This window comes from Panthera leo, chromosome C1, assembly GCF_018350215.1.
Source record: "Panthera leo isolate Ple1 chromosome C1, P.leo_Ple1_pat1.1, whole genome shotgun sequence".
In the NCBI taxonomy this organism is placed as follows: Eukaryota; Metazoa; Chordata; class Mammalia; order Carnivora; family Felidae; genus Panthera; species Panthera leo.
In genome coordinates this window covers 106319050-106335812 of record NC_056686.1, presented here as the reverse complement: position 1 = coordinate 106335812, position 16763 = coordinate 106319050, and the positions used below count along the sequence as shown (strand labels likewise).

Here is a 16763-nt window from a genome sequence, read left to right as displayed (position 1 = left end):
TTAGGGAGAACCCAAGAAACATTTTCCTTCAAGAGTCCTACCTTGTGGTTGCCCTGAATTATTCTACATGGACCAGACTTAGGAAATGTGTGTGAGGAAGGCCCTGGCAGAGGTCTAGGTTAACAGGCTCTTCTCTTGTGGCAAAGGCCCAAGCCCCACTCTCCATGAGTTCATCTGCCTCTCAAGCCATAAACATCTCAGAAGTGAGTAGAATGCCATCTATGAACATCTTAAAAAGCTAAATATTTGTCTCCCTCAGCCAGGGGTCCTCAACCCTCAGGGAGCAGTTCTGCTCCATGTGTTTTGACCTGCATGATACTAGGGGCAGTGGGTGAAGCAATTGGATTAGAAGTCAATCCTTGAACCTTTAGTCATCCTTTAATAGTTACACAAAATAATTACACTCTCTGCCTTTTGCAATTACCTTGCTAACCTGGTGAGCTAGTATCCCTAATTCAAGACACCAGTCCCCAAGGAAGAAAACCTCCCAATGAAACAAAAATGAGACACTGTCGATGTGGTTTTCCATAGATCCCACTTTGCTATCCTTCCGTTTAGAGTCCAGATGCTCAGAGGTAATTTAAACTGAATAATCCCAGAAGACCCAAGCTCTGAGGCATAGTCAGTGCCAGAGGCAAGGAATTAGCACATGGGTGGATTGACTTTATTTATAATTAGCAAAATAAACATAATTAATTTTAAAGGGAAACAAATGAAATGGTCATAGGTAATGGCAACAATCAATAAAATTAATCCAAAATTAACAAAATCTAAGCCTGATGACTATAATTCATAAAGGTCTTAGATTTATTTTTCTCTAGTGCTATTCAAAGATACCATCCCAGGCAGCCTAAAATACAATTTTTGTCAACTTCTTCTAACCAGAAGGCATGAAAGATCAGTCATATTGGATATTCTAGAGCAAGTCTGTCCCTAGCTAAATTTTATGGATGATTTAGGGATGGATAGATGCATATTCACATCTATATATTTGTGTGTGCACGTGCACATGTATGCACAATGCATCCTGGGAAATCCTAAACAGCAAAATAGTTTTTCAAACAGGAGAGTACCAAGATCACTGAAAGAGAGTGATAGAAAATTCCAGTCTCATAAATAATCCTAAACCAATGTAATTTCCTTGAAGACATACATAAATATTCAGCAGTTTTCCTGATAGCCAAAGCCCTAAGCCAAGCCTCAAAGTTGATCTAGCTTTATTATACTGTTGCACATAATCTTGGACTGCCTTACCACTGAAAGCATATTCCCACAAACAAAAGGGTAATGGGAGCATAGAAAAGTCCTCGGAAAATGTTTGCTGAAATAAAATGAATTGCTGAGAACCACTGGACTGAAGAAATCAGTCTGGTTACTTTAAATTCATTCACACTTAACAATAGACTCTCTTTTTTAAACTTTATCAGTTATTCTCTTTATTTACCAAACTTGGTTCCAAAGTCTTATAAATTATTCCCAAATCAAATTCATGCTTAAAATGCCAACATTTTCACCTACTAAATAATATTTAAATGGATGCACTGCTCTAAATGCTCTGAAGGAGGAGCTCTCCCAACATTCTAGGCACTACTTACAGCCTTTCAGGGAACTTACTTTTGGTACATTTTCTAGGCTGTTTTAAGAAAAAAATCAGCAGCCTTACTTAATAATCATACCTTTCAGATTGTCCAAATACAAATTCTAGATCATCTAGTGAATCTGAGCATTCTAGTGGTAATCCAAGTCCCTCCCCTTTCAAGTCAAGTTTATATAGCCAGGAAGTTTCCAAATCCATAATGTCATTACAGGTTATTGATATTGTGGCTGCAAGGACCATTTAAGCGTCTGAGACACAGAAATGGTCTTCAGAAATGGCCCTGAGTAGATTTCAACAAGCATCTAGAGGTCCCAGGTGGTACATCTCAGTTAAATCTGGACAGAAGCTGCTGAAGCTTCCTATTCCAGACTGACAGCCTGGGTGTGGTTGTCGGTAGGCATCTCTTTGTGAGATTGCTGCTCCAGCACATGGGTCTTGAGATATCAGCAAAATTCGGGAAAATAAGAAAGGAATCTGGGAGTGGGGGCACTCTCAGCTAATGAAGCTAGTGGTTCCACCTTCCCCATGGACTCTTCGTAATAGAAATGTAAAACTCCTTTGAAGGCTGGGTTCCAATCGTTCAACCCCACTGGCCTCTGATTTCATTTAGGAAGAGAGGCTACCAGAAGGGAAGAGAGTTAAGAATCATATCCAGGAACCATCACCCCCAAATGCTATCAATAACCTTCTACCAATCAGATTAACCTTGAGAATAAGAAGGAAAAGAAAAGAAAATATGTTAAATTCTTATCAGGTCCTCCTCATTATCCCACAGTGAAGAATCAGAGATGGAGATTTAGAAACTTGCCCAAAATATTACAGGGAGTATGTTGGAGCTTGTGGTAAAGAAACAGTCTGTCTTACTGCAAAGTCAACATTCTTCCTACCACACCATACCAAGAGCCGCTTTTAGAGAGGCATTTAATATGTATCATGTCCCCTAGAGCAGCTCTTGGGTATCAGCTCTAAGGTGAGTTCATTGAGAAACCCCAAAATCAGGGCTACTAAGAGTCCCAGTGCAGAGAAAATGCTTAGTTGTTACGACAGGCACAGCCCCACTCAGGCCCTAAGGCAAGTCCTTAGGAATTCCATTTGAACAGGAAGCCAAAGCAGAACTACTCTAACTTAAAGAAGCACCCCCCACCCTTGTACAGGATGAGCTGTGGAAACAAAATTCAGCTGACATTCAGTGAAGAAAACCAAAAGCTATCACTTTCACAGATGCAATTACAGTTATTTTTAATATTCCAAGTTACTGCTTCTGCCTCAAGACAATCCTGTCGCCAATAATGCACAAGTTTCACCAAATGGGCCCAAAATCTAAGAGAGCCCAGAGCAGTGTAAATGTGGAATAAGCAGAGGGTGATAAGATTAGTAGAATAGGGCAGGAAAGAGGCTCAGACCCAGGGAACTGGTGTAGCAGAGACCACATTCTAGCTCCAGGCTCCAGAGTTCTGTTTCACTGGACCAAGCTGCCTTTCAGAACCCAGGCAGGCCAAAGTCTTTGCAGGTGTCATCCAATGGATCCTTAGAGACCATAATTCCTTTCCAAACAGTGGGGCTCTGGTAGGACTCTAGCTGTTCCCCAGAACTGTAGTTAAAATGGTGTTACATGAGTCCACTTGCACTCTGACACGAACACCCTCCTTCTGATTAGTATAGAGGGAAAACTGGAGGATTGGTGAGCAAACTTGCTTAAGCACACAGACATCACAACAAACCTGACTTAGGTACACAACTCTGTGACTATACTAAAAATCACTGAATTGTACAATTTAAAAGGCTAATTTTTATGGTGTGTTAATTATATCTCAATAAAATTGTTATTTTTTTAAGAAAAAGAATCATGACTTGTCATGCTTTTGACAAAGTAGTATTTCTGCCTTTAAAGGCCTAGTTTGGGCTCCTAATTTAATTTATCTAACATGATTGAGTGCCTCCTATATGTAATAAATCTCCACCAGTGAGGTCAGTGTTTTGTAGTATTTCCCACTATAAAAGTTGGGAAACTGAGGCTCAAAAGATTAGGTAACTGCCCAAGGAACGCAGCCAAGAAAAGACAGAGCTGAGATTGGAGCTCAAATCTTTCTGACTTCTGAGTCTATTCTTCCCGTTATTATGCTAAACAAGTCAGAAAAGGAAGAGACACCTGAATACACAGAACACACAGAAGCAAGCAATGGAACTGGCTTCAAAGTTCTAAACTGGAGTTGCTATGCAAGGATGGCTTTAGAACCTGTCTTGGTACAGAGTCTGGGGTCTGAAAGTTGTCCTGAAATAGCGGTTATCACAACAAAAACAAGCACATTTCCAAAAGATGCCTACCATTGAAAATGACCACGATATCCAAGAGGCAGCACAACTTTCTGTGTGGCCATTTTGGTTCTAGGCTCCCTGGCTATGAGATCAATGGATATATCTCAGTAGTATAACCATTATTTTGTGAATAGGCACCCATTTTAAGTATTTACTAAGTTCTAGGCACTGTCCAGATGGTGCGGTGAATAATGTAAGACAGCTTCGCAGGAGGGGCACCCAGATAGAAATCGACCCCTCCCCCACATACGTGGTACAGATGTGGTTAAGCACCCAGCTTTCACACTGGACAGCATGGGTTTCTATCCCAGTGCTGCCACTTACTAGCTGTGATTTTGGACAAATTATTAAATTTCTCTGTGCTTTCCTTATCTGTAAAATGAGAATGGTGGAGTTACTGTAAAGAATAAATAGGTAAGTATGTAAAGCTAGCACATGTAGCTGCTGTCTTTAGCAGCAGCAGCATGAAGCAGAAGCATCAGCATCACGTGCTGACAAAGTGCAGAAAAGCTGCCTCTCCATGCCTAACACAACTTTCTGATTATTTTCACTTCCCTAAAGTATTATATTTGATAGACTATGTATACAAATGATATTCTCCCAAAGGTCTAGGCCCAAAGCTGCCAAATAACCAATGGATAGCAGGATGCTAGAAAAATATCCCAAGAAGAAAACTCATTCTAGATTTGTCCGTGAATAGTTCTTGAAACATTACTTTTGTGTATAGCATATTAACATAACTTTTATAGCTTAGAAAAGAGCCTTCGGGGAGCCAGAGAATATGTTTCTTGTCTTCCTGGCTGGCAGCACTTCTTATATCACTCTTTCATATTTTTTGTGCTTGCTTGGGTAGGCCTGACGCTCCTAAAACAGTGCATCATTTTCCATATAATAGGTGTATGTGATAGATACACAAAAGTAAGCCAGCATAATGGTTAAGAGAATGGTTATAAGGTAGCTACAGGCCCAAACCCTGGTTCCTCCACCTACAGGCTGTGTGACCTTAAAGAGGACTCATGCTCCCTGAATGATTGCTCTTGGAATGAACAATAAAATATCATAGAAATGTTATAAAGATCAAATAAAATGATACATAAAAAGTATTCAGCACAATATCTAGCACATAGTAAACTCAATAAATGGTAGGTATTATTAATGCAAAAAGGTATGAATTAGGTAAGCCTAATGGCCTATATTCATTTTCAAGTGAATATACATTTACTGCACACCCGCCAAGTATCTTACACATTGCTATTTATTGTGGGTACTAGATAAAGGGAATGAACCACACAAGTCCTCTAAAACACAGTCTGTTTTTCACAAGTGCATGACGCTAAAAAAAGTGTTCTGTAACATGTCCTCATACTGAAAGCTGGGCCAGCACCATCCTTTCTGCAATCATATCAAAGATAAGAATGCGAAGAAGTAGGAAGATAAACATGGACAAAGGAGGGGTTAGATTTGATTAGAAATGAATCAGTCCATCCCACAGAGGGCAGCACCCACACATTTTTAGCTATATAAGGGCCACTATCTCAATCCACTGGTCACCCTGCAAGCTGCATCAAGCTTTATCCTACGTGTTCCTTTGGTGAACCAGGTGAGAGAAAATTCATCCAGCTATACTGATGAATATTTGGTTGATTGTTATCCACAGCAGAAATCCAGGAGTAAGAGCTAAGCCAGAGTTAATATATATTTGGCCTTTTCATTTTTGTCTCTTTTTCTTTTCTTTTAATTTTTTGATTAGTTTACTTTATCCTGGGGTCTTTTTAGAATAAATCTGTTGTTGTCAAGATGAATAATGCAAGAAATTTGCCTTCTTCTAGGCCATTCCACACTCTCTTCCCAGTCTTTTGCATGACATTTTTTTTCTGGATTGCCCAGCTCAAATAGGGCGGAGGTCAGCCCTGGTGTAGAGTCCCTTCCCTGTTTAATGTAAGTCCTTGGGTCTCCAAGATCAAATCATCTACTAGTCAAACCACTGCCTGCATTGCTGAGTCTTTCTTTCTGGTTACTGCAAAAAGCACAGTGTTTGGTCAAGGCTGAGATTAGGATAGTACCTGAGCTCTGATAAGGGCTATCTCATGCTTCTGTAGCACCATTTTCTATTTGCTGAAGGCCTTAGTAGTCCTGTTTAGCTTCTGGTGGCCAGAGGAGAAGTAGGTATGATAGAAGGTCTGTCACTTTTAACTCAAGAGAACCAGTGAAACTAACCAGAGAGACGGGGACAATACATCTGAGTGGTTCTGGAAACTTTAGAAGCTCCAGGACAACACTCAGAACACCAAAGTACACAAAGTGTAGAGACATTATGTAAGGAATATATCCACCCAGGATATGGAGATCTGAGTGCTTATCCCAGTTCAGCCAGTAACATGCCATGACAATCTTAGCAAAGTAACTCAAAGTTAACAAAGTTAGTTATTACTGTGTTGACAGATCCTCAACCCTTCCTTATTTGTTGTATTTGTCAAGTGTAAGAGACTTGAAAAACTAGAATGATTATTATTAAAGTTAGAATTACTTATAAATTTTTTAAAAAACAAAATGAATAATAGGGTCTTTTGTTTCTTTTATCTTCAGGTACACTTAAACTTGCAAAAAGATGACCGACCTCTTAAGAAGTGTTGTCACAGTCATTGATGTTTTCTACAAATATACCAACCAAGATGGGGAGTGTGGCACACTCAGCAAGGATGAGCTAAAGGAACTTCTAGAGAAAGAGTTCCGTCCAATTCTGAAGGTGAGAACCATCTACCAAGATTGCTAGGGTCCTATCCATTCTCTGTTATGTGACCAAAGAGTAGCTAAAAATTGCACAGTCTCAGTAGTCTTTGGGCAAACTATGAGTGGTACTTCTTGGGCACATCAGAGAGTCTGTTGGAGCAGAATTTATTTTTATAACGGTGATTTTTTCCCTCATTTTCCTGTTTACCCCCACCATATAGACCTTCAGACTTTTTCATGCTCCCAGGTCTCCCCTTATGAAAAATAACAGAAAATAAATTTGTGCTAAAATATGAGTTAAAAGAAGAAAAAGTATAAAGAGGGAAATGTCTACAAGGAGATCTGACTAAGTAGCCAGAATTACTAAAAATTATAAACAAAAAACAAGCATTTTTTTCCCATTTACTTGGGAAGGACTCAGCTAATAACTTTAAAATTATAGATTCTAACAAAGAATATATTAGCATGTAATATTTAAAATTTATGAAAAACTAAAATATACCAGGTACTAAACTTGATTTATTCAATTGCTTCTTGTATATACCTGAGTACCTAGTCCCCTACCTTAGGTCCTTAAATTGTATTCTGTTGGAGAACCCAATAGTTCTTTTCTATTACCTCTTCTCACCTGCTGAATCATAATTATTAGGCTGCTTTAGCTTAAAGTAACCCTTGACTGGATTAAAAATACCTATTGTCAAACATCCACAATTCCACAGCTCTGTTTGAATATTTTATTTTATTTTTTTCTACTTGAATATTTTAGCTGACTATGTGGGCTAAGCTGACCAGCTCCTTTGGTATGTCACTTGTATACAGAACCCAGATGATCCAGACACAGTGGATGTCATCATGCACATGCTAGATCGAGATCATGACCGAAGACTGGACTTTACTGAGTTTCTTCTGATGGTATTCAAGCTGGCTATGGCCTGCAACAAGGTTCTCAGCAAAGAATACTGCAAAGCTTCAGGGTCAAAGAAGCATAGGCGTGATCACCGACACCATAAGGAAGAAAGTGAAACAGAAGAGGATGAAGAAGACGCACCAGGACAGAAATCAGGTTACAGGCATTCAAATTGGAGGGAGGGAGAGGAGTATGGTTATGGTTCTGAGGGCTTGAGGCGAAGTGTGAAACACAGACATGGGTCAAATTCCAGGAGGCTGGGAAGGCAAGGTGGTTTATCTAGCTCAGAGAACCAAGAGAAATCTGAGAAAAGACACCGTGGGTCTGGTCACTCGTGGAATAGTGACAAAGAAAGACATGGTTCCAGCTCTGGAGAGCTGGGGGATAGAAGAAACAAGTCACATGTTAGCCCCACCAGGGAATCTGGGAAGGAATATGAATCAGAATCTGGATCTGGGTCAAAGAGTGAGAGGAGGAAAAGTCATGGTGGTCTGTCACATAGACTGGATGCTGGTGGGCATGAATCAAACTCTACTCAGTCAAGAAATAGTGGAGGACAAAAGCTTGGGTCTAGCTCTAAAGGTTCAGAAGACAGTGGAAGACAAAGCTATGGATGTGGTTCCAGCAATTCGGGTGGGTGTGGAAGTCCACAAAATACTTCTAGTTCCTGTCAGGAAGGTAGATTTGGAGGGCAAGGAAATCAATCTAGCTGCACTCAGTCAGGTTATCAATCAGGAAGTAGTGGAAGACAAGATCGTGGATGTATCTCGGGAGGTCAGTCCTCTGGATGTGGTCAACATGAGCCTAGCTTCTGTAGTCAGTCTTCTAGTCAAAGAGGATACAGATCTAGAGCATGTGGTCAGACACAGAACTGTGGAAGACAACAGAGAACAGGTTCAAGTCAGTCCTCTTGCTGTGAACAATATGGGTCTGGAACAAGTCAGTCTTCTAGTTATGGTCAACATGGATCTGGTTCTTGTGGACACTTTTCAAACTCTCATCAAAAAGGGTCTGGTTCAAAGGAATTTTCTAAATGTGGACAACATGGATCTGGCTCATGTCAGTCCTCTGGCTTTGGACATGGCTCTGGCTCATGCCAGTCCTCTGGCTTTGGACAACACGGGTCTGGCTCATGTCAGACCTCTGGCTTTGGACAACATGGGTCAGGATCAGGTCAATCCTCTGGTTTTGGACAACATGGGTCAAGCTCAGGACAATCCTCTGGCTTTGGTCAGCATGGGTCTAGTTCAGGACCACCCTCTGGCTTTGGCCAGCATGGATCCAGCTCAGGTCAGTCCTCTGGCTTTGGTCAGTATGGGTCTGGATCAAGTCAGTCCTCCAGCTTTGGCCAACATGGGTCTGGCTCAGGTCAATCCTCTGGTTTTGGCCAACATGGGTTTGGCTCAGGTCAATCCTCTGGTTTTGGCCAACATGGGTCTGGCTCAAGCCAATCCTCTGGCTTTGGACAACATGAGTCTGGCTCAGGTCAGTCCTCTGGTTTTGAACAATATGGGTCTGGCTCAGGTCAGTCCTCTGGTTTTGGACAACATGGCTCTGGTTCAGGCCAGTCCTCTGGCTTTGGCCAGCACGGGTCTGGCTCAAGCCAGTCCTCTGGCTTTGGACAACATGGGTCAGGATCAGGTCAATCCTCTGGTTTTGGACAACATGGGTCAAGCTCAGGACAATACTCTGGCTTTGGTCAGCATGGGTCTAGTTCAGGACCACCCTCTGGCTTTGGCCAGCATGGATCCAGCTCAGGTCAGTCCTCTGGCTTTGGTCAGTATGGGTCTGGATCAAGTCAGTCCTCCAGCTTTGGCCAACATGGGTCTGGCTCAGGTCAATCCTCTGGTTTTGGCCAACATGGGTTTGGCTCAGGTCAATCCTCTGGTTTTGGCCAACATGGGTCTGGCTCAAGCCAATCCTCTGGCTTTGGACAACATGAGTCTGGCTCAGGTCAGTCCTCTGGTTTTGAACAATATGGGTCTGGCTCAGGTCAGTCCTCTGGTTTTGGACAACATGGCTCTGGTTCAGGCCAGTCCTCTGGCTTTGGCCAGCACGGGTCTGGCTCAAGCCAGTCCTCTGGCTTTGGACAACATGAGTCTGGCTCAGGTCAGTCCTCTGGTTTTGAACAATATGGGTCTGGCTCAGGTCAGTCCTCTAGTTTTGGACAACATGGCTCTGGCTCAGGACAGTCCTCTGGTTGTGGACAACATGGCTCTGGCTCAAGCCAGTCCTCTGGCTTTAGACAACATGGGTCTGGCTCAGGTCAGTCCTCTAGTTTTGGACAACATGGGTCTAGCTCAAGACAGTCCTCTGGCTTTGGCCAGCATGGGTCTGGTTCAGGTCAGACCTCTGGCTATGGACAACACGGATCCAGCTCAGGTCAGTCTTCTGGCTTTGGCCAATATGGGTCTGGCTCAGGTCATTCCTCTAGTTTTGGACAGCATGGGTCTGGCTCAGGCCAATCCTCTGGCTTTGGTCAACATGGGTCTGGCTCAAGTCAGTCCTCTGCCTTTGAACAACAAGGGTCTGGTGCAGGTCCATTTTCTAGCTCTGGACAACATGGGTCTGGGACAGGTCAATCCTCGGGCTCTGGACATGGATCTAGCTCACATCAGTCCCCTAGCTTTGGGACTGGCTCAGGTCATTCTTCGGGCTTTGGACAACATAAGTCTAGATCAGATCAGTCTAGCTGTGGTCAACATTGTTCCACTTCAGTGCAATCCTCCAATTTTGGCCAAGGATCCTGCTCAGGAAAGTCCTCTAACCCTGATCAACATGATAGCACAAATCAGTCTTCTACTTATGATCAACATGGGTTTAGCTTAGGGGAATCTTCTGGATATGAACAACATGAATCTAGGGTAAGGGGAAAAGAAAGCTCTCACACTAGTTCAGGAAAAGAGGGTCCAAAACATGGAAGACCCATATCAGATTCAGCCCACACTCAGATAAGAGAAACAGGCCCAAAGAAAACTACTCAAAGGGATAATGAGAGAAGCAAGAGACACAGTATAACAGCAAAAGAGACTGAAGATCACGACAGCATTCATGGACATAGGCAACAAAGGCAAGGATCAAGTCAGGAAAGAAGAACTTCTACACCACAGGACACGAAACATAACCACAAAAATGACAGTCAAGCCCAGACAGATAAATGGGAGACATATTCAGCAACTACCTGGGAGCATTATGAAAATGACCATGAAAAATCAGGAGGAATTCCCACAGGTAAAAATGAAAGATCTACTCAGAGACAGGCAGGAGACAACAAAAGACATGCCCGTTCTGGCCATGGACAGGGAACCAGGACAGAATCCAGTAGGACCCGAAAAACGGGATCTAGCAGCAGTGAGTCCAGTGACAGGGGAAGGCTTTCAGGAGTCCCACAGACACAGACAGGGTCCCCTCATGGCCATGCTGGATCTCAACATGGAGAGTCGAGATCCACCCGGGAAGGAAGACAGAGAACTACTCACAGACAGGCAGGAGACACCACTAGACATACGCAGTCTGGGCATGGACAAGCCACCAGGTCAGAATCCAGTAGGACTGGGAGAAGAGAATTCAGTGTCAGTGAGTCCAATGACAGTAAAAGGCACTCAGGAGTCCCACAGTCACAGGCAGGGTCCCCTCATGGCCACCCTGGATTCCAACAGGGAGAGTCAGGATCCACCCACGAAGGAAGATGGGAAACTACTCACAGACAGCAAGGAGACACCACTAGCCAACCTCAATCTGGTCATGGACAGGCCACCAGGACAGAATCCAGTAGGACAGGAAGAAAAGGATCTAGGAGCAGTGAGTCCAGTGACAGGGGAAGGCCTTCAGGAGTCCCACAGACACAGGCATGGTCCCCTCATGGCCATGCTGGATCTCAACATGGAGAGTCGGGATCCACCCGGGAAGGAAGACAAGGAACTACTCACAGACAGGCAAGAGACACAACTACACATACCCAGTCCACTCATGGACAAGCCACCAGGTCACAATCCAGTAGGACTGGGAGAAGAGAATCCAGTGTCAGTGAGTCCAGTGACAGTGAAAGGCACTCAGGAGTCCCACAGACACAGGCAGGGTCCCCTCATGGCCATGCTGGATTTCAACATGGAGAGTTGGGATCCACCCGGGAAGGAAGACCAGAAACTACTCACAGACAGCAAGGAGACACCACTAGACAAGCTCATTCTGGTCTTGGACAGGCCACCAGGACAGAATCTAGCAGGACCCAAAGAAGCAGATCCAGTGCCAGTGAATCGAGTGACAGGGAAAGGCACTCAGGACTCCCACAGACACACACAGAGTCCCCTCATGGCCATGCTGGATCTCAACATGGAGAGTCGGGATCCACCCGGGAAGGAAGACAGGGAACTACACACAGACAGGCAAGAGACACAACTACACATACCCAGTCCACTCATGGACAAGCCACCAGGTCAGAATCCAGTAGGACTGGGAGAAGAGAATCCAGTGTCAGTGAGTCGAATGACAGTGAAAGGCACTCAGGAGTCCCACAGACACAGGCAGGGTCCCCTCATGGCCATGCTGGATTTCAACATGGAGAGTCGGGTACCACCCAGGAAGGAAGACAGAGAACTACGCACAGACAGGCAAGAGACACCACTAGACACACCCAGTCTGGGCATGGACAAGCCACCAGGTCACAATCCAGTAGGACTGGGAGAAGAGAATCCAGTGTCAGTGAGTCCAGTGACAGTGAAAGGCACTCAGGAGTCCCACAGACACAGGCAGGGTCCCCTCATGGCCATGTTGGATCTCAACATGGAGAGTCGGGATCCACCCAGGAAGGAAGACAGAGAACTACGCACAGACAGGCAAGAGACACCACTAGACATACCCAGTCTGGGCATGGACAAGCCACCAGATCACAATCCAGTAGGACTGGGAGAAGAGAATCCAGTGTCAGTGAGTCCAGTGACACTGAAAGGCACTCAGGAGTCCCACAGTCACAGGCAGGGTCCCCTCATGGCCATGCTGGATCTCAACATGGAGAGTCGGGATCCACCCAGGAAGGAAGACAGAGAACTACGCACAGACAGGCAAGAGACACCACTAGACACACCCAGTCTGGGCATGGACAAGCCACCAGGTCACAATCCAGTAGGACTGGGAGAAGAGAATCCAGTGTCAGTGAGTCCAGTGACAGTGAAAGGCACTCAGGAGTCCCACAGTCACAGGCAGGGTCCCCTCATGGCCATGCTGGATCTCAACATGGAGAGTCGGGATCCACCCGGGAAGGAAGACAGGGAACTACTCACAGACAGGCAGGAGACACCACTAGACATACCCCGTCCACTCATGGACAAGCCACCAGGTCACAATCCAGTAGGACTGGGAGAAGAGAATCCAGTGTCAGTGAGTCCAGTGACAGTGAAAGGCACTCAGGAGTCCCACAGACACAGGCAGGGTCCCCTCATGGCCATGCTGGATCTCAACATGGAGAGTCGGGATCCACCCAGGAAGGAAGACAGAGAACTACGCACAGACAGGCAAGAGACACCACTAGACATACCCAGTCTGGGCATGGACAAGCCACCAGATCACAATCCAGTAGGACTGGGAGAAGAGAATCCAGTGTCAGTGAGTCTAGTGACACTGAAAGGCACTCAGGAGTCCCACAGTCACAGGCAGGGTCCCCTCATGGCCATGCTGGATCTCAACATGGAGAGTCGGGATCCACCCGGGAAGGAAGACAGGGAACTACTCACAGACAGGCAAGAGACACAACTACACATACCCAGTCCACTCATGGACAAGCCACCAGGTCAGAATCCAGAAGGACTGGGAGAAGAGAATCCAGTGTCAGTGAGTCCAGTGACAGTGAAAGGCACTCAGGAGTCCCACAGACACAGGCAGGGTCCCCTCATGGCCACCCTGGATTCCAACAGGGAGAGTCAAGATCCACACTGAAAGGGAGACAGGGAACAACTCACAGACAGGTAGGAGACTCCACTAGACATGCCCAGTCTGGTCATGGCCAGGCCACCAGGACAGAATCCAGTAGGGCCCGAAGAACGGGATCTAGCATCAGTGAGTCCAGTGACACGGAAACGCACTCAGGAGACCCACAGACAAACAAAGGATCCGCTCATGGCCATGCCAGATCTCAACATGGAGAGTTGGGATCCTCCCGTGAAGGAAGACAGGGAACTACTCACAGACAGCAAGAAGACACCACTAGACATGCACTGTCTGGTCATGGAACGGCCACCAGGTCAGAATCCAGTAGGACTAGGAGAAGAGAATCCAGTGTCAGTGACTCCAGTGACAGTGAAAGGCACTCAGGAGTCCCACAGACACAGGCAGGGTCCCCTCATGGCCATGCTGGATCTCAACATGGAGAGTCGGGATCCACCCAGGAAGGAAGACAGAGAACTACGCACAGAGAGGCAAGAGACACCACTAGACATACCCAGTCTGGGCATGGACAAGCCACCAGATCACAATCCAGTAGGACTGGGAGAAGAGAATCCAGTGTCAGTGAGTCCAGTGACACTGAAAGGCACTCAGGAGTCCCACAGTCACAGGCAGGGTCCCCTCATGGCCATGCTGGATCTCAACATGGAGAGTCGGGATCCACCCGGGAAGGAAGACAGGGAACTACTCACAGACAGGCAAGAGACACAACTAGACATACCCAGTCCACTCATGGACAAGCCACCAGGTCAGAATCCAGAAGGACTGGGAGAAGAGAATCCAGTGTCAGTGAGTCCAGTGACAGTGAAAGGCACTCAGGAGTCCCACAGACACAGGCAGGGTCCCCTCATGGCCACCCTGGATTCCAACAGGGAGAGTCAAGATCCACACTGAAAGGGAGACAGGGAACAACTCACAGACAGGTAGGAGACTCCACTAGACATGCCCAGTCTGGTCATGGCCAGGCCACCAGGACAGAATCCAGTAGGGCCCGAAGAATGGGATCTAGCATCAGTGAGTCCAGTGACACGGAAACGCACTCGGGAGACCCACAGACAAACAAAGGATCCGCTCATGGCCATGCCAGATCTCAACATGGAGAGTTGGGATCCTCCCATGAAGGAAGACAGGGAACTACTCACAGACAGCAAGAAGACACCACTAGACATGCACTGTCTGGTCATGGAACGGCCACCAGGTCAGAATCCAGTAGGACTAGGAGAAGAGAATCCAGTGTCAGTGAGTCCAGTGACAGTGAAAGGCACTCAGGAGTGCCACAGACACAGGCAGGGTCACCTCATGGCCATGCTGGAAATCAACATGGAGAGTTGGGATCCACCCAGGAGCGAAGACCAGAAACTACTCACAGACAGCAAGGAGACACCACTAGACAAGCTCATTCTGGTCTTGGACAGGCCACCAGGACAGAATCTAGCAGGACCCAAAGAAGCAGATCCAGTGCCAGTGAATCGAGTGACAGGGAAAGGCACTCAGGACTCCCACAGACACACACAGGGTCCCCTCATGGCCAGGCTGGATCTCAACATGGAGAGTCGGGATCCACCCGGGAAGGAAGACAGGGAACTACTCACAGACAGGCAGGAGACACCACTAGACATACCCCGTCCACTCATGGACAAGCCACCAGGTCAGAATCTAGTAGGACTGGGAGAACAGAATCCAGTGTCAGTGAGTCCAATGACAGTGAAAGGCACTCAGGAGTCCCACAGACACAGACAGGGTCCCCTCATGGCCATGCTGGATCTCAACATGGAGAGTCGGGATCCACCTGGGAAGGAAGACAGGGAACTACTCACAGACAGGCAAGAGACACAACTACACATACCCAGTCCACTCATGGACAAGCCACCAGGTCACAATCCAGTAGGACTGGGAGAAGAGAATCCAGTGTCAGTGAGTCCAGTGACACTGAAAGGCACTCAGGAGTCCCACAGACACAGGCAGGGTCCCCTCATGGCCACCCTGGATTCCAACAGGGAGAGTCAGGATCCACCCATGAAGGAAGATGGGAAACTACTCACAGACAGCAAGGAGACACCACTAGCCAACCTCAATCTGGTCATGGACAGGCCACCAGGAAAGAAGTTAGCAGGACCCAAAGAAGCAGATCCAGTGTCAGTGAATCAAGTGACAGGGAAAGGCACTCAGGACTCCCACAGACACACACAGGGTCCCCTCATGGCCATGCTGGATCTCAACATGGAGAGTCGGGATCCACCCGGGAAGGAAGACAGGGAACTACTCACAGACAGGCAGGAGACACCACTAGACATACCCCGTCCACTCATGGACAAGCCACCAGGTCAGAATCTAGTAGGACTGGGAGAACAGAATCCAGTGTCAGTGAGTCCAGTGACAGTGAAAGGCACTCAGGAGTCCCACAGACACAGGCAGGGTCCCCTCATGGCCATGCTGGGTCTCAACATGGAGAGTCGGGATCCACCCGGGAAGGAAGACAGGGAACTACTCACAGACAGGCAAGAGACACAACTACACATACCCAGTCCACTCATGGACAAGCCACCAGGTCACAATCCAGTAGGACTGGGAGAAGAGAATCCAGTGTCAGTGAGTCCAGTGACACTGAAAGGCACTCAGGAGTCTCACAGACACAGGCAGGGTCCCCTCATGGCCACCCTGGATTCCAACAGGGAGAGTCAGGATCCACCCATGAAGGAAGATGGGAAACTACTCACAGACAGCAAGGAGACACCACTAGCCAACCTCAATCTGGTCATGGACAGGCCACCAGGACAGAATCTAGCAGGACCCAAAGAAGCAGATCCAGTGTCAGTGAATCGAGTGACAGGGAAAGGCACTCAGGACTCCCACAGACACACACAGAGTCCCCTCATGGCCAGGCTGGATCTCAGCATGAAGAGTCAGGATCCACCCGGGAAGGAAGACAGGGTACTACTCAAAGACAGCAAAGAGACACCACTAGACATGCACTGTCTGGTCATGGACAGGCCACCAGGTCAGAATCCAGTAGGACAGGAAGAACAGGATCCAGGAGCAGTGAGTCCAGTGACAGGGGAAGGCCTTCAGGAGTCACACAGACACAGGCAGGGTCCCCTCATGGCCATGCTGGATCTCAACATGGAGAGTCGGGATCCACCCGGGAAGGAAGACCAGAAACTCCTCACAGACAGCAAGGAGACACCACTAGACTAGCTCATTCTGGTCTTGGACAGGCCACCAGGACAGAATCTAGCAGGACCCAAAGAAGCAGATCCAGTGCCAGTGAATCGAGTG

General features: G+C 46.6%; 1 protein-coding gene across 1 annotated transcript; it reads left to right on the top strand.

Moving 5' to 3' along the window:
- The first annotated feature begins 6521 nt into the window (after nt 1-6521).
- FLG2 (filaggrin family member 2) lies at nt 6522-16682 on the top strand. Its single transcript, XM_042948649.1, has 5 exons — nt 6522-6659; nt 7463-10414; nt 10782-12026; nt 12116-14298; nt 14453-16682. Exons 1-5 carry the CDS (start codon nt 6522-6524, stop codon nt 16680-16682), a joined length of 8748 nt encoding a protein of 2915 aa, XP_042804583.1.
- Nucleotides 16683-16763: the final 81 nt, after the last annotated feature.